General features: G+C 38.6%; 1 protein-coding gene and 1 pseudogene across 12 annotated transcripts in view; one reads left to right on the top strand and one right to left on the bottom strand.

Annotated features, from left to right (window-relative positions):
• The window catches only part of LOC131894475 (triadin-like), a 112271-nt gene extending 91830 nt beyond the window's left edge, over positions 1–20441 (top strand). For all 12 annotated transcript variants that reach the window (XM_059244747.1, XM_059244752.1, XM_059244753.1 and 9 more), the window contains 3 exons: positions 16976–17224; positions 19136–19661; positions 20257–20441. In XM_059244747.1, coding sequence (XP_059100730.1) covers positions 16976–17224; positions 19136–19661; positions 20257–20276 — 795 coding nt within the window. In that variant the 3' untranslated portion in view covers positions 20277–20441. The remainder of the gene's footprint in view (positions 1–16975; positions 17225–19135; positions 19662–20256) is intronic.
• LOC131894482 (lactoylglutathione lyase-like) lies at positions 7477–8234 on the bottom strand (annotated as a pseudogene).
• Positions 20442–22056: the final 1615 nt, after the last annotated feature.

The raw sequence follows: 22056 nt of genomic DNA, 5'->3' as shown, positions 1-22056 counted from the left end.
AAGGCGTGTGCCCTCACCACCTGGCTCATTTTTTTTCAGCAAGCATGCTTGTGTTTAGAGAAAGAGAAAGCCATTCTCCAACTCCAAAGGCAGCTTTAATTTTTAATTGAACTAGGACTACATAAAGGTAATTTATGTTGTGTCTGTAGAGAACAGCAGAAACAAACATTTAGGAAGACTTATGAAATTTTATATGTGACATACCAATAGGCCAATTGACTCTTTTTCTTGAGACATTTTCTTTCAGGATAATTTGTCCTTTTTCTTCAGATGTCTCATTTGTCCAGTGTTCTTCAGATTCCTTAGCTGGATACCTTCATTGTCCTGAAAGACAACAACAAAAACCCTTCCCCAAGCCTAACTTTGGGGAGGTTTCCTTTTGGTAAGTTATATCTGATTAAATGAAAAGCATTTTTTAGTGGTATAAGTTAGTTTAAACTGAATGAGTAGTTTAAATTGATTGATGAACTGCCACCTCTTCTAATTAAGAGGTCTCTTATTCAAATTGAACCTTTATCAATTTTGATGGTATCCATAGCTTTTGTTCTGCTGTAGAACAAAAGTAAAACCTCATCCCCAATGTAACACATATCCATTCTGAGGTCAGCACATCCTTAAAGTATACAGGCTGATTTAATTCTGTAGTTTTTTCTGTTATACAATGTCTCTCCACAGCTGTTGTTCCTTTCTCATTGGCATTGAGAAAATTCAAAGTTAACAGAGCATTATGTAATCTATTTCTGGGTTTTTTTGTTACCCCTTTCTGTTTATTTAGCATATCCTTTAGAGTTCGAGTTGATCTTTCTATGACTGCTTGGCCTGTAGGATTATGTGGTATACATGTAATATGCTTTATATTGTAATAAGCAAAAAACCATTTCATTTTACCAGAGACATATGCTGGAGCATTGTCAGTTTTAATTTGTACAGGTATACCCATGATAGTCATAACTTCTAGCAAATGCATGATTACCAAATCAGCCTTTTCAAAACTCAGTGCAGTTGCCCCCTGAAATCCTAAATAATTATCAATGGTATGATGTACATATTCCAATTTTCCAAATTCTGCAAAATGAAACACATCCATCTGCCAGATTTCATTCCTCTGAGTATCTTTTGGGTTACATCCTGCTGATAGCGGAGTTTGGTTGTAAAAGGAACAAGCAAGACATTTACTTATAATTTCCTTGGCTTGTTTTCAGGTTATAGAAAAACCTTTTTTATTCTTCTCTCATATATTACATACAGACCTCAGTTTTCCCTCCCTCCTTTCCTCCTAACCTCTTCCCCTACCTCCGCTCTCCCCTAGATCCACACTTCCTCTGTTTCCCTTCAGGAAAGGCAAGCCTCCCGGGGATATCAATGAAACATGGCATATCGCATTGCAATAAGCCTAGGCACATCCCCTCATATTAAGGCTGGGTGAGGCAGTTTCCAGATGAAGGTGCAGCTGGGGTGTGACCTCACTGTTAACAGGGGAGCTGACAGGGCAGGAGTCTTCACTCTCCCACAGGGTTGAGTTACAGAGGTCAGGAAGAGCTTTTTTTAGTGTGTGATATTACAGAGAGAGACCCAGCCATTGACCTGAAAGCCCAGCATTCCAGTTCCAAGATGTTTATTGTGCTAGTTAAAATACCAGTGACAGACTCTGGGAGAGAAATGAAATTGTTGAAGCTTCTACCTAAGAACATGGATTTACCTTCAGGGAAACTCCTGCCAGCACAGCTCCCAGTGAGTGCAGAAGAGGCATTTAGATTCCTGAAGAAACCCAAGGAGGAGACTGACACTGATGAGCCTCTCATCACGCTGCTGTGATGTGGTACAGGTGGGCACCTGGGGACAGGAGGCTGCTGGTCACTGTCATTCTCCACCTAAAATGCCTCTGTGTCCCAGGAGACTTACTCTCCCAGTTCTTGTATGGCCTTGAATAAATGGTTGTTTTGCTGAAGGACTCCAGATTGTGCCCTGTCTATTTGATGAGATTAATCTTGTTAAGTGCCCTTAAGTGTGAACTGAATGGTCTGAAATGCCACAGAGTCTTCATGTTTTATATCACATATATGGTTCCCTAATGTTGGAAAACTGTCTTTAGAAAGGTGGTCTGTTTGAGGCCACTGGGAAAAAACCAAGCCAACTTTGGTATCTGTCCACAGCCCCTTGAGACAGCTTCAGAAAAGAACAGTGTACAGTATGTGTTATTGAGGGTGATGCTGCCTTTACCTGTGTTAGGGCCAGACATTTGCTATTTGATTAGTTTTGTAAAGACCTCATAAGAAAGAGGTTCATTTGCCTTAATAAATGCTGTTGGCTGAGAGGAGAGGTCAGAAGCATTTTAATGCCACTTGTCTCATGGTTAAACATACAGACTTCTTGCTATTTAAAATTCTGTGTACTTTACTTTCTGTATTTATAATAACTTGCTTGGGTGTGTAACTTGCCAAGGTTGACTTTCCCCATGCTTTGTGTAAATTCTCTACTGTTTGGCACTTGTAGCTGCAGAAGCAGTGCCAGGGATCTCTTACAGCTACAGATGCAATGCCAGGGATCTCTTGCAGCTGGAGATGCAATGCCTGGGTCTCTTGCAGAAAAATCCCCTTTTAAACCCTTACTATTGACATGATGTTTTTTATGAAATTATGAGACCTCCAGCACATTTCCTATTAATGGTCTATCAATCTCATCATTACCTTGTGCTAGAGGTCCTGGCAGACCCATGTGTGATCAGATGTGAGTTATATAGAAGGGATGATTCCTATTCCTGATTATATTTTATAACTGAATAAATAGTGAAGTTAATTCTGACTACTCAGGGATACATCCTTCAGTCTCAATATTTAAGACCATTCTTTCAGCATACTGAGAGTCAGTAACTATGTTGAGAGTTTATGAAAAATCCATTAATACCATCAGAATAGCATATGATTCTGACTTTTAACAAAATTATGAGGACTTTGAACCACTTTACTTAAATTTTCTGATTTGTAACTTGCCTTTCCTTGTTTGTTTGCATCTGTACAAACTGTAGGGTTTCTCATACAATGTGAGGTAGGATCCAATCAGCTCTCTTTATAAGTTTAATTCTATCACTTTGGGGATATTTGCTGTTAATCTCTCCCCAAAAATTACTGCAAGCTCTTTGACAAGGTTCACTTTCTGTCCATAATTTGACAATTTCATCCTTAGTTAAGGGTACTACAATTTCTGCTGGGTCTATCCCTGCTAATTGACGAAGTCTCAATTTTCCTTTTAAAATCAAGTCAGAGATTTTTTTCCACGTAAGTTCTAAATTTTTTACTTTGTTTATTTGGTAAAGATATCCATTCCAATACAATATCTTCCCTCTGCATTAAAATCCCTTTAAGAGAATGCTTAGAGGGTAAAATAACCAAATGCAATCAAGCTTTGGATCCACATGATCCACATGTGTATCCTGTATTTTCTTTTCCACCAAAGCCAATTCTCTCTCAGCTTCAGCTGATAATTCTCTTGAACTATTTAAGTCCTTGTCACCCTCTAAGACTTTGAACAAATTACTCAGTTTATTTTTTTTTTTTACCCTAACAGCAGTCCATAGACTGGCAATGTCTCCAAATAATCTTTGAAATTCATTAAGTGTTTGTAATTGATCTCTTCTAATTTTCACCTTTTGGGGTCTAATTTTTGTAGACCTATTTTATATCATAAAGAATTAATAAAATCTCCTCTTTGTATCTTTGCAGGAGCAATTTGTAATCCCCAACAAAGCAAAATTTTCTGCTTTAAACATTCTTTCTAAGGTGTCTGCATTTGAATCAGCTAGTAAAATATTGTGCATATAATGATAAATTACAGATATAGGAAACTGTTTACATATTACTTCCATTGGCTGTCTGTGGTGGTATTGTGTTCCCCAAATATTGTGTACCCGAACAAACTTATCTGGGTTCAGGGAACAGAAAAGCCACTAGATAGTTAGGATAGGCAGTGGTAGCACACGCCTTTAATCCTAGCATTCCAGAGGCAGAAATCCATCTGTTCAAGGATACAGCCAAGCATGGTGACTCACGCCTTAATCCCAGAAAATGAGCCTTTAATCCCAGGGAGTGAGCCAGAAAGCAGAAAGATATATAAGGCGTGAAGACCAGGAACTAGAAGCATTTGGCTGGTTAAGCATTTGGCTGGTTAAGCATTTAGGTTTTGAGCAGCACAGTTCAGCTGAGAGCCATTTGAATATGAGGACTCAGAGGCATCCAGTCTGAGGAAACAAGATCAGCTGAGAAGTTGGCCAGGTGAGGTTAGCTGTGGCTTGTTCTGACTCTCTGATCTTCCAGTGTTCACCCCAATAACTGGCTCAGGTTTGATTTCATTAATAAGAACTTTTAAGATTCCTGCTACAGCTGTCATACAAAATATTGGCATAGGGTTGGGCCATTTAACATTCCCTGAGGGAGAACCCTCCATTAATATCTCTTAACCAGCTGAGAATTATTATAAGTGGGCATTGTGAAGGCAAGTCTTTCTCTGTCTTTTTCTTATAAGGGTATTGAGAAGAAACAGTCTTTTAAATCAATAACTATAAGAGGCCATCCTTTAGGTAACAGAGTAGGCAAAGGAATTCCGGATTGTAGAGAGCCCATTGGCTGAATTACTTTGTTAATTGTTCTTAGGTCTGTTACCATTCTCCACATACCAGATTTCTTTTTCATAACAAATACAGGAGAATTCCAATGGCTGGTTGATTTATCAATATGCCGAGCATGTAACTGCTCTTCTACCAGCTCTTCCAAGGCCTGCAGTTTGTCTGTTGTTAAAGGCCATTGCTGAACCCATATAGGCTTGTCTGTTAACCATTTTAAATGTAGAGCTGTTGGTGTCTTTGAAAGATCAGCAGCTATTGTGCCCTGTTGTTGTGCAATCTGGATGGTTGGTGACCTTTCTTTATAATAATACCTTATAATTTTTCTTAGAAACATATGTTAGTTTATGATTTGTTTCTGAGGTTGGAGGAATGTTAATCTGGGTATTCCATTGTTGTAATATATTATGGCCCCATAAATTCATAGCTACACTAACCACATATGGCTTTAATTTTCCTCTCTGTCCTTCTGGCCCTATCCATCTGTGCTCTGTTTCACTTCAGATAATGTTCCAATCCCTAACAGCTAAAAATTTACTTCCTTAAGAGGCCAATTTGGATGCCAAGATTCTTGTGCAATTATTGTTACTTCTGCACCTGTGTTGACAAGAACTTCAATGAGAATGTCATTTATTGGTATTTTTAATTTTGGTCTTTGTTCATTTATAGATGTTTGCCAAAACATTCACTTTATGGTTTCTCTTGAATTTTTTGTTCTCTCTGCTACAGCTGTTCTATCATCCTGAGCAGTATGGTTTTTTATAATAGGCATTTGGTTATTTAGTTGCTCTGAGAAGGGTTTTTTTCTATGATGGCAGGAAATGACTGAACTGAATTTGCCATGGGGGGCTGCAAGAGGCCCCTCAGGGAGTTTTCTGACTGCAAAGGTAAAGGATTACCTTGTCTGTCCCTTGTTGATCTACATTTGTTAGTCCAATGTTTGCCCTTACCACACCTTCTGCATAATCCAGAAGGGAGGGGCATTCTGTTGTCATTGTTCCTTGAAGAAACATTGTTTCTAGGAATGCCCTATTTACAGTCCCTTTTTAGGTGACCTTGTTTACCACAATTAAAGCATGGACATTTTTTTTTTCTTCAGGCCTCTGGAAATCTCCTCTCCTGTCCAAGTATCCTTGGTCATGGGATTCAATATTAATTGTACCTCTGATCCATTCTTCTAAGGGTGCTAGTCTTTCCTTTAATGCCTAATTAGCCTTTTACATGCTGTATTGGCATTTTCCAAAGCCAGAGATTCAATTATTATCTGTCTAGCTTCTGAATTTGGTATCATTCTATTTACTGCTGAAGACAGCCTTTGTAAGAAATCTGTGAAAATTCTTTGGGCCCGGTATAACTTTTGTAAATAACTCAATTTTCTTCCTTGCTTTTTCAATTCTGTCCCACACATTCACGGCTGCGATGTGGCATAGAATTATGGTGTGGTTATCACATAAAGATTGTCTTTGTATATCTGCATAATTGCCTTCTCCAAGAAGTTGATCTTGGGAAATTTTCATATCTCTAGCCCTACATCATTGTTCTATAGTCTTAGCCTCCTCTTTCCACCAGGTTCTCCACTCTGTGGACTGGCCTCTAGGATTGCTGTAACCAAATCTTTCCATTCCTGGGGGATAATTCTATTATAAGTTGACCACAAGTTTAATATCTGCTTTAAATTGCATATCATGTGAGACTATAACTTCTTTAAGTATCCTCATATCTAACATTTCCACTGGAGTCCAGTCAGCTCATACACAGCCTTGAGCATTTGGCTGTTCCTGTAAATTTACTGGATAGATTAAAATTGGTTGTTTGAAAACAGGCTGTTTCTCTGTAACTGTGTCATTCAACACTGAGATAGATTCACCTTTAAATTCTTCTGTCTGGGTCTCAATATCTCTATGATTTGTTTTAACAAGTTTTTCTAAACTTTTATCTTGGCACTCAAATTAACCAAACTTTTTAATGCTAAACCAAAAATGACCAAACAAATAATATTCATAATTGATGTTATGTAACTCCCATCAACATTACTTATTCTCTCATTTAATTGTTCCATTTTCAGACTGCCTAATGTGTTATCAAACAGAGACCAAATTCCATCCATTGTAAAAATGTTTCCCTTTTTTAATGTGGTAAAAAATATTTTCTTTTGACTAATTTTTTCCTCTAAGTTATCTTAGTTGACTCACCAAATTTGCTGACAATGATGTTATATCACTACAGTTTCTAAGTTCCCAGTAATATCCCCTCCTTCTCCTTATTCCCAGAGCAGTAAAGTTTGTCCTTGAACTTTGAAAGTAATACACACACATACACACACACACACACAAACACACACACAAATTAGTATTTCTGTCAGTGTCCTTTTCAGCATGATTCAGAATTGCTCTTGAGTGCCTTCTCTTTTGTAATATAAATACTATGCTGTTTGAAGTACATATGAAGTTTAATTTCTGTTCAGTGTTCCTTAATTTCCATTATGAAAAGTTATTTCTGAAGAACTGAAACCCCAAAAGGTAACAGCCCCCTCCAAAAGAAACATTTAAAACAAAATTTTAAATGATGAATCAAAACAAGACTTGAGTAGTACTTAAGAGACAGGGTGGCAAATGTAGTCTCTGAAGGGGATCGTTCTAATTATTATCTAAAAAGCAAAGTCACACAAGTTTGTCAAAGTCATAAGATAAACTGGTACTTGAAAATTAGGTTGACTGAACAGAGGAGGGGGGATTTCAAAAAACCCACTGAAACAGGATAATGAAAAGGATTTTAGAATGACTTGAACTAGAACAAAGATCCATCAGCTCTCAATGCTTCTGGTGCCTTAGCATCTGTATCACATTGTTTCTTGTCCCCACTGTCACCAACACCTCAAAGGAGCATTCTTACGGAACTAAGTAATCTCTGTTATTTTGTTAGGATTCAGAATTTCAACCCAGTAGCCGTCAGGATCTTGAATGAATGCCAGACCTTTCATTTTACCATTGTCGAGTTTCTTCACAAACTTGACTTCCAGTCATTCAAATCTTTTCAGGCACTGTAGACATCAGGAATGGCAATCCCAATGTGACCAATTCCCTGAGGGTCTGAGTTGCTTTTGCGGTAACTCTGGGTTTCATCATCCTCTGTGGCCCGGTTGTGTGCCAACTCAAGTGTAGCTTTTCTGGAAAATGTCCATGCTGTTCTTTCAGTCTTGTCTTTAGGAATGTCATTCTTATTTTTGTAAGCCAAAAAATAGAGGGAAAATTTCATTGAGGGAAAATCAAAGTTTTGGAGTAACGTCAATCCAAGAACTCTAGTATATAAATCCAGGGATGCTGGGCGGTGGTGGTGCCCACCTTTAATCTCAGCACTCGGGAGGCAGAGGCAGGTGGATCTCTGTGAGTTCGAGGCCAGCGTGGGCTACAGAGTGAGTTCCAGGAAAGGTTCCAAAGCTACACAGAGAAACCCTGTCTCAAAAAACAAAACAAAACAAAACAAAAAATACAGGGACTTCTTAGGGTCCTTAGTTCGTTTGCTGCAATAGAAAGCCCTTGGTGCTGGGGTCTAGATCTGAGCAGCAACTGAGGGCAACTTCATCCGTGAGGCCACTGGAGGCGGGATGTGGCTCTGCCATGGCTGCCTTGGAGGATCACTGACCAGTTCTGCCAACAAACCAGTGGGTCATGACCTCTGCAAAGACCGTGTTCCATCTTTGCACTAGACAGAGTGACTGGCCCAGGAGCGGACAGCCATGGCTCTCAGCCCTGGATTTATATTTTTAATTATATTTTACAAATATTCATTTTCTCGAATCCATGTACTTTTTCCAAGTAAGGCCACCTCCCCCTACTCCATTGAGTTAGTTCTTTCTTCCTAGTCCTCTGAGTACCTCAAACTTCATATCACAAACTGAAGATAATGTCCTGACACTTGTTTGGCTCTTATCTGATTCTGTCAGCTGTTGTATCCACCTTAGTTAATATCACCAGATAAATTGTTTTGAAATATTGACATAGGAGGAGTTTTGGGCTCCAATCATTCTTCATAGACCCATCACCAAGTACTGTGTTTATTCCCTGTTTCTATTGATAGAGAGAATATATTTATTTTTTAAATTTATTTATTTTATTTTAATGTTTAAAAATGTTATACATACATATAACAAATTTTGATCAAATGCACCACAGTTTACAACCGTCCAAATCTTTCCTATATGTCACCAGTACTATTCCTTCCCAAATTCATGTTTTCTTTAAAAAGAAAACAGAGTGCAATTAGTGTGCAAGGAAGTAATAAAATTACTGGATCATGGATAGCCTCAACATGCTGCATCCCTGAAGAAAGCTGAGTCTCCTTCCTCAGCATCCATCAGCTTTCAATAGCTCCTCACAGGGTGGGACTTCATGAACCCCTCCCTCATTAATGCTGGGATGTTTGTTGGCCAGATCTTGTACATGTCTGTTGCATGCAGTTAAAGTTACTATGAGTTAATTGTGCAGCAACCCTGTCTCAGCTAGCAAATACTGTTTTGTTGTGGACATTCACTACCTGTGGGTCTTATCATCTATTTCCTCCCCCTTCTTCTGATATGCTTCCTAAACCTAGGGATTTGAGGCTGTGATATAGCTGTGTCATGGAAAGCTGAGCGCTCCACAGGCCCTTATCCTCTGTACACTGAAAAACTGAGGTTGTAGGTATCTAATAATTATTGTCTACTGTAAAGAGAATCTTTTCTAACAATGGTTGGAAGATGCAATATTCTATGTGTCTAAAGTTAAAACTCAGGAGACAGTTCAATGTAGCAAGATAATAGTAGGATCTCCCCTAGGGCCTATGTGTCACCCAGCTGTGGGTGTTTGACTCTGTCAACATTCTCAGCTATAAGTCTTTGTGGAACTTTTCAATCCAGCGAGAAAGTGGTTGGTTACTCCCATAGAATTCATACCATTATTGCACCTGTGTGCATGGCTTGCCAGGCTGGTGGTTATTGTAGCTCACAGGGTTGACAAATGGGTAAGACTGTTGATGATCTTTCCTCTCTGGTAGTGTGAAAACCACCTTCTAATACTTTGAAAGCTAGCCCAGAGGGATGGAGCTTCCAGGTTAGTACCAGATTGATTTCTTCATGTTCTATGACTCAAGTACATAACATCTTCAGCAAAAGACTCATACCATTGAGTTTTGAAGGTTAATCAAGAACCACCACAATATCTCCTAATTTGGAGAGGGAGGCTATATATGGGACTGAAAAAAGTATTACTACGCCTATACTGAACTTTTTGATAGACTATGGTGTCTAGGAGAAAAACTGATCCCTATTATATAGTAACACCATTAAACTTCACTTATATGAATATATGTATATATTTTAACATCTGTATACTACAGAGGGTGAAGCTGTCTACTACAGCATGGTCTTGTCTTGCCATACTGGTCATTATCGCAGTTCACAAGATTCATGGCTGGGTGAGACTCTTGATGGCTTTTCCCCAGCAGATTACGTTGCATACAGCCAGGAGGGTATCAATAATTCAAAATGCTAAGTGAAAGAGGACAGACACAAAAGATTGTATAGCATACAACATCTCATAGGGACTGGGCATAGACATGTTAAAATATTTATGTAAAAATATCCCTCTAGCCTCTGACACTAGACATGAATCAGTGATCAGTACAGTATGGGAACTCCCAGATCTCAGCTACTTAAGGCATCTCTGGAAGAAATTAGGTTTCATAATGGAGGTCTTATTTCCATATCTATCCCATGCAATTCCCCCTTTGTCAGCCTTTCTTTTTTCATGCTGGAGAAGTTAATACAAATATTATTTTGCACTGACATTTGCTTTGAGTATAACATTGTTTTCCTTACAGCTATTAGTCCTTTGCAGACATTTATAAGAGCTACTAAAATTTTCCAATGGGTGTTCTTTTAATGAATGGAGTCTGGCCGCTTAAGGATTTCTTGACCCTTTATTTTTGTTCCTGTCAACAACACAGTGACCTCAAATAATCAGTTTTTTTGTATTGTTGTTGTTTTGTTTTGTTTTAATTGAAGCTAGGCTGTATCCTATCTCAACATGTCTATTAAACTCGCAGACCCTGACATCATTAGTGTGGCAGTGTTCTACACTGAGATCCATCTAGCTTATTGTCTATAAGAACAGCAGTAAGACTCTATTTAGTAATTTAACTTCACTCATCCTATGGAATCAATTGTCCATTTAACAGTCTGAAGAAACTCAATGTGAATAAGGGATAAATTAATGAGTTAGAAACAGATTGTTTGAACCCTTTTATCTATATTCTAGCATTTTAATAAAAATGATACTACAGAGAGAAAAATTCACACATAAATGCTTTCTTTGTACACAAGCTATTGGAAACCATTGACATGAAGGGACTGGGTGTAGGCAACAGCTGGTACCACTTAGTTCCTTCCACAAACTGAAACATTGCAAGAGGTGTTGCTTTTGTTTCTACAGGAGAAGATAAACTGTGGATACCATCAAAATTGATTAAAGTTCAATTTAAACAAGAGAGACCTCTTAATTATAAGAGGTGATAGTTCATCAACCATCATGACCATCCAATTTAAACTAACTTATACCATTAACACATGCCTTTTCAATTAATCAGATAATAACTTGCCAAAAGGGAACCTCCCCAAAGTTAGTCTTGGGGAAAGGTTTTTCTTTTTGTCTTTTAGGAGAATGAAAGCTAAGGAATCTGAAGAACACTGGACAAATGAGACAACTGAAGAAAAAGGACAAATTAACTAAAATAAAAAGGTCCCAAGAAAAAGAGTAAAGTGGCCTATTGGTATATCATCTATAAAATTTTATAAGTCTTCCTAAATGTTTGTTTCTGCTCTTCTCTACAGACATTTAACACTAATGGTCTTCTTATAGTCCCAGTTCAATTAGAATTTAAAGCTGGCTTTGGAGTTGGAGAATGGCTCTCTCCTTCTTTAGACCCAAGTATGTTGTTAAAAGGAAAATGCAAACTCCCTGTATCATGCCAGAAGAAAAGAGCCATCTTCTGATACGGGACAGGAGAAAACAAACAAACAAACAAACAAAAAATTTAAGGGACTATTCTATTACTACTAATCTCAATTCTTTGATTCTATTCTGATTCTTTAAACTTTTCTTAAAGTATAAATTTTATATCAAAATTTACAAGATTAATATATATATTAAACTTTGTTAAGATGTTAATGGTCATATAGAGTACTAACTAATTCTAGAAAAAACGGCTTCAATTAGCTGCCTATATATGTCTTTGTTTCAAGTCTTTATCAGTTTTCTGCAGGAAATCATGGCCAGGCCTAACATCAACTGAAATCTCCAGGAAGAAGATGGGGCCCCACAACAACAATAATTCCACATGGACAATAATAATAACTCTAAGCTGACAAACATCATCTACAGATCAGCTTTGGACTACAAACTGCTCAGAGCAATTTTGAGATGGCTAGCTGAGATGATCCAGTTTCAAAGACTACTTACTTGAGATAAGCCCTGAACTTTGGCATTATGCACAGACTGGACAACAAAGGATATAGCTACCTTTCCTAGAATTTGACAATTAACCCAAAATTTTTCTTTCCAGAATAAAGATGCCTTTGCCCATATCCAGCAGGAAGCAACTTTAAGAATACGACGCCCACATTCCCAAAGAGTTGGCGTGGGGCGGGTGGTTTTTTGGTCTTTTAATGGGTTTTGGGATGATTTTCATTGTTTAGGAGGGTTGGTTACAAGTTGTTGTTAAGGGTTAGGAAAAGGGCTAAGCAAAGGAAATTAGATTTAAGGTTCTTATTTTTTAAAAAAATGATATATGGAAATGATAGAATACAGGGTAGATTATTGAATCTACTCTAAAAAGTAAAAAGAAGATATAGATACAATATAGATAAAAAGATAGATTATTGAATCTACTTTTAAAAGACAATTACTAGTTTTAAATACTTTATATTGGATTGGACTTTTGTATATTGTATACAAATTATATATATTGAGATTGAGATTGTTAGAAAATGCCATACAAATATTTCTAATCTTATTCAAGATATTGTTCTCATACAATTCATTTAACAATGGAATGCAATTTGCTAATCCTTGAATGTTATTATTACCAACTATTAGGATATAAAGAAATGAAAGTTAGTAGTTAGACATTACACTCGAACTGGTAGTCATATTAGATATGTTTTCAAGATTGAGCAGATATATTTGAGATAAACAGGTCATCTTCAAACCTTTCAGAGATCTACAGAATATGGCATTTAAAAAGTTTTAATAACTTAGAAATTTTTTATGACTATGAGACATGTCAGTTCCTGGCAGTACCAATCTACTTCAGAGAAAATATGGGCATTGAAGAAACTGCACATGGAATTAACTTTCATTGTGGCAAAAGTTAGCCACTGGACAACAAAGTATCCTCGAATCAACTGCTGACAAACAGGACAAAACAGACAGACAGGACACGAAACAAAGGACTACCGATTCTTGCCAAAACAACTGTGGTTATGGCTTTATCAAAAGGTATCTTCTGAGGCCAGGACAATATGGCACCATCCCTGAAGTGGCCTTCACAATCCGGAAAAGGTACAGTGCCCTTTTCTTCTCAGGCAGCTGAACAGGCAGTGGGCCGATGGCTTCTGATGTGCAGTGGAACAGTAGCTGAAACAGTTATTCTTGAAAGAGTAACTAAGCTGACAGAGTCTAACCTCTCAATGGTAGACTCACATTTAATAAAAGAGTTAAAGCCACCCACAAGCTGAGAAGAACAGGATGCCGAGATGAAGCCACATACAAGTCAAGAAGAAAGGACAGCTGAATTTAAAAAAAAAAAAAAAAAAAAAAAAAAAAAAACCATGAGCAATTTCCAGAATTTAAAATCCTGAATCATGACAGGACACTAGTGGAATTCAGTTATTTCTGGTACATGTACTGCTCTAACCAAATGTGAGGTCGAACTGTTGACCTTGTGTACATCCTACTTCACAAATGAGTCTTTCAGATATGCTAAGCCTGTAGGCTGAAGATGATGTCCCAACGTTGCAGAGAAACCTTGGGTGACTGTCCAGGCAGCTGGCTGTTTCTGTCAACTCACAATTTTTTTGGAAGTCACTTGTTTGCACTTCCTGTTGTTTTAGGTAATATTATTTCCTTCTTGGGTATCTGAGAGAGTTGAAGATTAGATAGTTATAGTTATAGCTAGTTGAAAATTCGTAGTTATAGTTATAGTGTTCCTTAAGAATTTTAGAAAAGAAGCTCACTAAAGAGGTGTAAGTGTATAAATTTGAAAGACATTATAAGATAGTTCTGTTAGTAATATAAGTTAGGATAGAAAGTGAATCAGGTACATTTTGGACTTACCAAAATAGGATAGATAATGGAATATTTTTGCTGAATTTGTCAAAAGCAAATGGACTAGACATTGTTTAAGTATTTATTGCCTGTATATATTGTATATAGTTATTGTACTTATTGTATATAGTTTTTCTTATATTAGTTATAACTATTTTCCTTTTTTATTAGAATAGAAAGGGGAAATATGGTGATATTTTACTTGTGCTGAAATGTGATTTTATTTGTATGTTAATAAATAAAGTTGCCTGGGGATCAGAGGTCATAGGCATTAAGTAGAAGTCTGGCAGTGGTAGCACACACCCTTAATCCGATCACATGGCAGGCAGGCAGAGTCTGTGTGTTCAAGGACACAGCCAGCATGGTGACCTGAGCCTTTAATCCAAGTACCAACCATAGAGACTTGGAGGTCTGTATTGACAGGCAGTGATGAGAAAGTCATGTGGTTGGGTTTAGAGCCAATGAGAAGGCAGAAAAGAAAAGTAATAAAAATACAGACACACAGGAAGTAGGTCTCTTTCTCAGGGGAAGGATGGCAGCAGAGTGGTGAGAAGGTGGTCTCAGCTCTTGGCTATTGCTCTCTGATCTCTGAGCTTTTAACTCTGCATTTGGCTCTGTGTTTCTTATTTAATAAGACCATTTAGAATTACATCTACAAGTTAAACTTCCGGAAATTTCATGAACAATCAGGGTTTTCAGTTGATCATTTTTTAATTTTATTTAATTTAATTTTACATATCAGCCACGGATTCCCTTGTCCTCCCCCACCTTCCTTCCTTCCAGCCCATTCCCATCTCCTCCAGGGCAAAGACTCCCCTGGGGATTGAGTTCAACCTGGTAGATTCAGTCCAGGCAGGTCCAGTCCCCTCCTCCCAGGCTGAGCCAAGTGTCCCTGTATAAGTCCCAGGTTCCAAACAGCCAGCTCATGCACTGAGCACAGGACCCGGTCCCACTGCCTGTGTGCCTCCCAAACAGATCAAGCTAATCAACTGTCTCACTTATCTAGAGGGCCTGATCCAGTTGGGGGCTCCTCAGCTATTGGTTCATAGTTTATATGTTTCCATTCGTTTGGCTATTTGTCCCTGTGCTTTGTCCAACCTTGATCTCAACAATTCTTGCTCATACAAACCCCCCTCTTTCTCGCCAATTGGACTCTTGGAGCTCCACTTGGGGCCTGGCCGTGGATCTCTGCATCTGGTTCCCTCAGTCATTGGATGAGGTTTCTAGCACGACAATTAGGGTGTTTGGCCATCCTATCACCAGAGTAGGTCAGTTTGGGCTGTCTCTTGACCATTGCCAGTAGTCTATTGTGGAGGTATCTTTGTGGATTTCTGTGGACCTCTCTAGCACTTTGCTTCTTCCTATTCTCATGTGGTCTTCATTTATCATGGTGTCTTATTCCTTGTTCTCCCTCTCTGTTCTTGATCCAACTGGGATCTCCCGCTCCCCTAAGCTCTCTTTCCCTCGACCTTTGCTGTTAAAGAATTGAACCTGATGTCCTTTGATCCAGGGTTACAGACTGGTACCCTACAAATGAGGCATGCATGTGCATCAATGTGCTAAGGACCAGACTGTACTTCTTGATGTCACTCACTTTGCCACTATAAACATTAGAACTTAAAAACTCTTTGTTATACATCATACAAAGACTTTAGTGTTTTTAAGGTGGTTAGTACTGACTTATATTGAGATGGTTTAAATTATTGATAGGTCTTCAAAATGGGATTGAATTTAGGGTTCCGGATGTGGCTCAGTGTTAGAGCATTTTGTCCATGAATATGAAATGTGGCTTGAAGTCCTATCACTAAAACAAGCTTCTACTTCCTTTATATTATAAAAGTTCTACTCCTACAAGAGAATATGTAAGCTTTAATAGGTTAATAAAGATATTACATCCCTCTCTTTATTCTTGCTTTTTCAAGGTGCTCTGACTTAACAGCTTCATTGCTCTAAATACTATCCATATGGATCATATCTAAATTCTCCTTGAAAAAACCATTGCATTTTTATTTATGGTTTATAATTTGCATAAAAATTTAGTATAGAGACCAAGAAAATGTACAGAAGTATAGAAATTTACAAAACAAACTCTTAGAATTTGTAGTAACTTCCAGATAAACTTGATTTTTAGAATACAGTTATAATTGAGGTCAGTTTTACTCTGAAAATGTTTTTTGACCTGTTTGTAAAGTGTCCCCAAATGATACATGTATCTTAAAATTTAAGCCTCCTGATTAACAATTGATGTTATGAGCAATGTGTCAGTAATAGGCATTAAGTTAGTTTGAAGTAAAAAGATCATTCCCAAGGCTTAAATGTGTAGTTTCCTATTACCAATCACTCACGACAACTTTAGAGAATTAACTCTGCCTCCTGGTCTCTAGGTGTCATCAGTGTCTATACCGAGAGAGGGAATAAAGGCATAAAATCAACCCAGTGACTCTTAACATAGGTTATATATGTAGTTAATTTTCTACTGCTATAAGACAACATGACCAAGGCAACTTATCAAAGAAAGCATTTGGTTGAGGGCTTGCTTACAGTTTCAGAAGGAAAATCCATGACCAACATGCCTGGGATCATGGCAGCAGGCAGGTAGGCATGGCACTGGAGCAGCAGCTGAGAGCTTATATCTGATCCAGAACCATGTATGTCATTCATTTTTTGAAAAAAATAATAAATATATAAATAAGCATGAAATAATATGTGTTCATTCTTATCAACATTTACTAGGTTAAGTTTGTTGAATCATGTTTCTCTCCTAGTCTAAGCTAAGGCTATAAATTATTTACATTTATTATTGATAGTCCAGTGACTTTGGAGTAGCTGATCATATATAAAGAAATTCCTGTTAAATATTATGTAGTTTCTTATTTTTTTCTGTTCCCATATCCCATAAAATGTAAGGACACAAAAAAGCCATTTTGAAAACAAGTGCACCAAAACACAAAACCCATGAGTCTGAATCAATCAGAGTAACCCTCAATTTTCTTGTCTATAGAAAATCACTGAAGATCAAGAAAAGGAGAAGTGCAATGTTGAATATGCATCTTTATGGTCATGGCCTTCTGTGAAAACTGATGAGGTGACAATAGACCAGCAGAATTCACTACAGTACAAACACCTTAAAAAGTACATCAGAGAAAATGTAAAGGAGATGGTTCATGAACAACTTGAAAATGCTGAACTTATTATTCATCCTAAGGAAGAGCCTGTACCTGATGACTCTAGAAGAGAAATATCCACAAAGGTAATTCCCACCATGTGGAAAAGTACAGTACTTTACTGTAAGATAAGATAGTATCTTCTGAACAGCTTGTCTTTTCAATACTGTGGATTGTTGCAGACAAAAGAAACCTAGCTTGAAAATGTTCTTGAACCTTTCTTATGTTCTTCATCACGTACGTTCACTTTCCAGTCATCTTTTAAGATTTAAGTGAAAATTCATTAGACTGTAAGAGTGATAACCCAGGAAGTTAACATACTTAATATAAATAGAAGAATTTAATACTAATGTAGAATTTTTATGATGATGCGGAAAGTAAACGATAATGGTGTTGAGTATGACAACTATGCAAGAGTTAGAGTGGGCCTGAAAGGAATCACATCTTTGATAAGCAAATGATTAGAATATGAACTCCAATAACAATAATCGTAAATAGATATTAGACATGCCAGAGTCTGGCAAACCAAAAGGACTATAGTTTTCATCCTTCAAAGAATTAAATCATGTGTCTGCAAGAAAAAAGACATCACTTTTCTACTCTTAAACACACTGAAAACCAAACTAACACAAGACTTTCCCAGAAGCCACCTGCTAATAGCAGTATAAATAGTATAAAGTCACAGTCTGAGATAGATAATATCAGTTCTCCACCACATGCTATCGGATTGCCAAATAGAAGTCTTTGTAAAGAGGTATAGTCACACCAAGGTTATAATGACACAGGTGTGTACATGGATGATACCTGGCTTTGAAAAATGAGAAAGCTCACATGCCAAGTTCATGGTTTTCTCTTTATCATTTTCATTCTGAACCGATAACAAACAAACTCACATACATATATGGGCCAGAAACACAGCTCAGAGGGTCAGAGCACTTGCTTTGCAAGTCTAATGACCTGAATTCCATCCCAGAAAGCACTACAAGTAGCAAGTGTCTGACATGCATAATCCCAGCACCCCTAAATCCATAATGGAGGCTGAGAGCATAGAACAGCTCTGAAACTCACAAGCCAGCCAGACTGAAACACACAGAGTAGCAGAAACAGTGAGAGACCCTGCTTCACCCAGAGAAGGAGAGAGCCAGATCCTGAAAGTTGTTCTCTGGTCTTCACACACAGCAGCAGCATAACACACACAAGCACATGAATACACACATACATGTATGCCCACCCCCCAGTGAAACATCCCCTCCAACAAGGCCACACCTCCTAATCTTTCCAAAATAGTTCCACCCACTGGGGACCAAGCATTCAAATGTTTGAGTGTATTGGGGCTGTTCTCATTCAAGCCACCACAGTGGTGCTGGAATAGGCCACTGCTCACACATATAACAGTCATGGTTAAGGTGTAAGAGGTCAGAAGGCATCTTCAGAATCCATACTTGCAGCTCAGCAGCTCCCCACTGCTATGGGTAGTGACACACTTTGTTCACAAATGTTCAGGTCACTTTCACTGTTTCGCTATTCTCAGGGTCCCAATGAACAATTGTGAAAGGCCATAAGGAAAGGACTACGTAGTACAGAAGGGAGAGGTTCCTTTCATTCCTGAAGCTCCTCCTTTCACATTCTATTAATCTGGCTGGAATGTAAAATCCAGGTCATAACATTTGGAGAGGACACATTTTGTCCTTTTATTTTTATATCTCCCCATTATACAGAGAATGATGATGTTAGGTAGCCAAGAGCAGAGGAAGAAAGGCATAAATCTGAGAAGGTTCCTTTGGAGGTTCCTGAAAATCCTGGGCCTTTTACTCAAGCACAAAGGAAGCAGAGGTTACAAGATATCAGCGACTGTAATGATAAAATTAGACTAAACAACAAACATTTGGAGACAAAAATCAAGACTGTGACATTAACAGACAAGTGCTAAAATGAAAATGATTTATGAAAAATCATAAAATTTTTAATGAAAGGTAATATCTCAATATTTTTTAAAGGTTAAAGAAAAGAAGTCAGGGTATCTGCATATACCCGTTTTCGAGTCTTTTGAGCACAGAATCGCTGCACTGCGGGCTACCGCACATGTTGAACCAGCTCCTGCTGCCTGCCCTCGTGATGCAGGTGACTTGGGTGACATGGACAAGGCTTTCAAGGCTCAATTGGCCCGTGCAGTTGCTTTGGCTGACAGCACTGAGCACCAAAGATGGCAACCGCACACTGACCCTGAGCTTGCTCCTGGTCACCGCACTGGTGACGCCAGGGACCCTCCTCACAATGCTGACCTGGCTCTTGACAAGCTCAGTATTGATCTAGAATCTGCTCCTCTCTGTGGTCCCAGTGACACTAAGGATCCTGCTAATGACGCTGACCTAGCTTTTCACACTGCACATCCAACTGGCCGCTTCAGACCAAGCATGAGCACCAACAACAGGTCTGACCTATACATGGGTGATATACCAGATTCTACAAGGGTAGTCTGGAGATCTTACCAAGAAGCTTCCAGTAAAAAGAACGATGGCCAGGGTAAGTTAGTCCACAAACAGTGGTTTAAAATAGATGATTTTTGTCCCAGAAAACTAACTCTCTTTGGTGCTAATACTTATGATTAATAAATTCCATGCTTTATATGGGGCTACATAGGCTTTACCTGGTACCAGAAGAAAGTGATTTTCCCCCAATTGTATTGAAAATATATAATGTAAAAGTAACAAAGTCAGTTCAGTCCACCAAAACTGACCAAATAATGTTAGCTGGATCATGGTTGTCTCCTGTTCTGGAATGAGAATTATTTTCTCTCCCAGTGATAACCTTGTGTTTTTGGAGTGGCTAAGCATATACAGAGATATCTAACTGTTAAATGCTAGTCAGTGTCTGCCTTTTCTGTGGACATACACTGACTTGTGAGGATAGCATCATCTCTGAAACACTCCAAAACAAACAGCATAAAACAAAAAAAAGGAGCTTCCAATTCACACACCTTATACACAATGATGCTGATGATACTGCATGAGATGATGCCATTAACGACACTGATGCTGCTGCCCATAATCCTCTTGATGATGCCACCGATGTTCCTGATGATACTGCTAGTAATTCTGGCTTTTGCTTTTCTTCCTAGTTGGTGCTGCAGTTGATTGACAGTCCTTTGAAGCAGTCAAATTGATATCTACATTAGCAAGAATTTTAAAACATATAGAAATTCAAAAGAAAAATATTCCTCTGAAAGAGGACATTCTATATATTGAACTCTGTACACAAATTTTTAATGATTTTCAATTAAAATATACTATGAAAAATTTTAAACTGTTTCTTGGCATTAGATAAACTGACTCTATAATCACTCCATTGTATAGGTAAGGGGAAGGTTTTTATTGTAAGAGAGAGAGACAGAGAGAGAGAGAGAGACAGAGAGAGAGAGAGAGAGAGAGAGAGAGAGAGAGAGAGAGAGAGAGAGAGAGAGCAGCTAGAGGCATCCGGAAGAATTCAGAGCAGAAAGAGAAAGAAGCAGACTGAACATAGCCAGCAGACAGGAACTGTCTGTGAGAGAAGCAGAGCAGGACAGAGAGAGAAAGAGAGGTGGGGAGAGGGAGAAGGGAAGAGAGAGGGGGGGAGAGGGGGGGAGACATAGAGGGGGAGAGGGGAAGAGGGAGAGAGAGGAAGAGTATTGCTCTTTCACAGAACTTGAAAGAACAATACTCAACTTCATATGGAAAAACAAAAAACCAGGATATCCAAAACGATCTTATAAAATAAAGGAACTGTATTGGGATTTTGATGGGGGTTGCATTGAATCTGTAGACTGCTTTTGGTAAGATTGCTAGTTTTACTATGTTAATCCTTCCTATCCATGAGCATGGGAGATCTTTCCATTTTTTGATATCTTCTTCAATTTCTTTCTTCAGAGACTTAAGTTTCTTGTCATACAGGTCTTTCACTTGCTTAGTTAGAGTTACTACAAGGTATTTTGTATTATTTGTAGCTACTGTAAAGGGTAATGTTTCTCTGATTTCTTTCTCAGCCCATTTATCATTTGTATATAGAAGGGCTACTAATTTTTTTGAGTTAATCTTGTATCCTGCCACATTACTGAAGGAGTTGATGTGTTGTAGGAGTTCCCTGGTTGTGGGAGCCCATTTTCAGGTTCCTTGTGCCTTTACCCAGCGGGTCCTCATAGAGAGAATAGTTAGGACCACGGGCTGAGTGTAGGTGTCTGAGATGATCTGCACTTGGCTGTGCTGAGGGGAGATCTTTTGCTCTACCCCTTGGCGTTTCTATAAATACCCTGGGACAGAGACACTCAGGACCCATTGGAATAGGTTCCAGGCCCTCTCGAGGCTATCTTGTATTTTCTATTTGTTTATCTCCACAACCTAAATCCTTCTAATATTTCCTGCTACTCACACTCAAGAAAACTCTGGGGAATTGTGGGTTTGGTGGGTAAACGCCCCACAGAATGGTGCCATGAACAGGGACTAAAAAAGGGGGGGAAGGGACTAAAGACAAAGGAAAATAAGTTTTTTTTTTTTATTTTGCAATACAATTCAGTTCTACATATCAGCCACAGATTCCCTTGTTCTCCCCCCTCCCGCCCCCCTCACCTTCCCCCCAGCCCGCCCCCCATTCCAATCTCCTCCAGGGCAAAGCCTTCCCCACAGACTGAGATCAACCTGGTGGACTCAGTCCAGGTAGGTCCAGTCCCCTCCTCCCATGCTGAGCCAAGGGACCCTGCATAGGCCCCAGGTTTCAAACAGCCAACTCATGCAATGAGCACAGGACCCGGTCCCACTGCCTGGATGCCTCCCAAACAGATCAGGCCAATCAACTGTCTCACCCACTCAGAGGGCCTGATCCAGTTGGTGACCCCTCAGCCATTGGTTCATATTTCATGTGTTTCCGTTTGTTTGGCTATTTGTCTCTG

Source organism: Peromyscus eremicus, chromosome 17 (genome assembly GCF_949786415.1).
Source record: "Peromyscus eremicus chromosome 17, PerEre_H2_v1, whole genome shotgun sequence".
NCBI classification, from domain to species: Eukaryota; Metazoa; Chordata; class Mammalia; order Rodentia; family Cricetidae; genus Peromyscus; species Peromyscus eremicus.
Note: the sequence above shows the minus strand (reverse complement) of the source record. Positions and strands in the feature narration are given on the sequence as shown.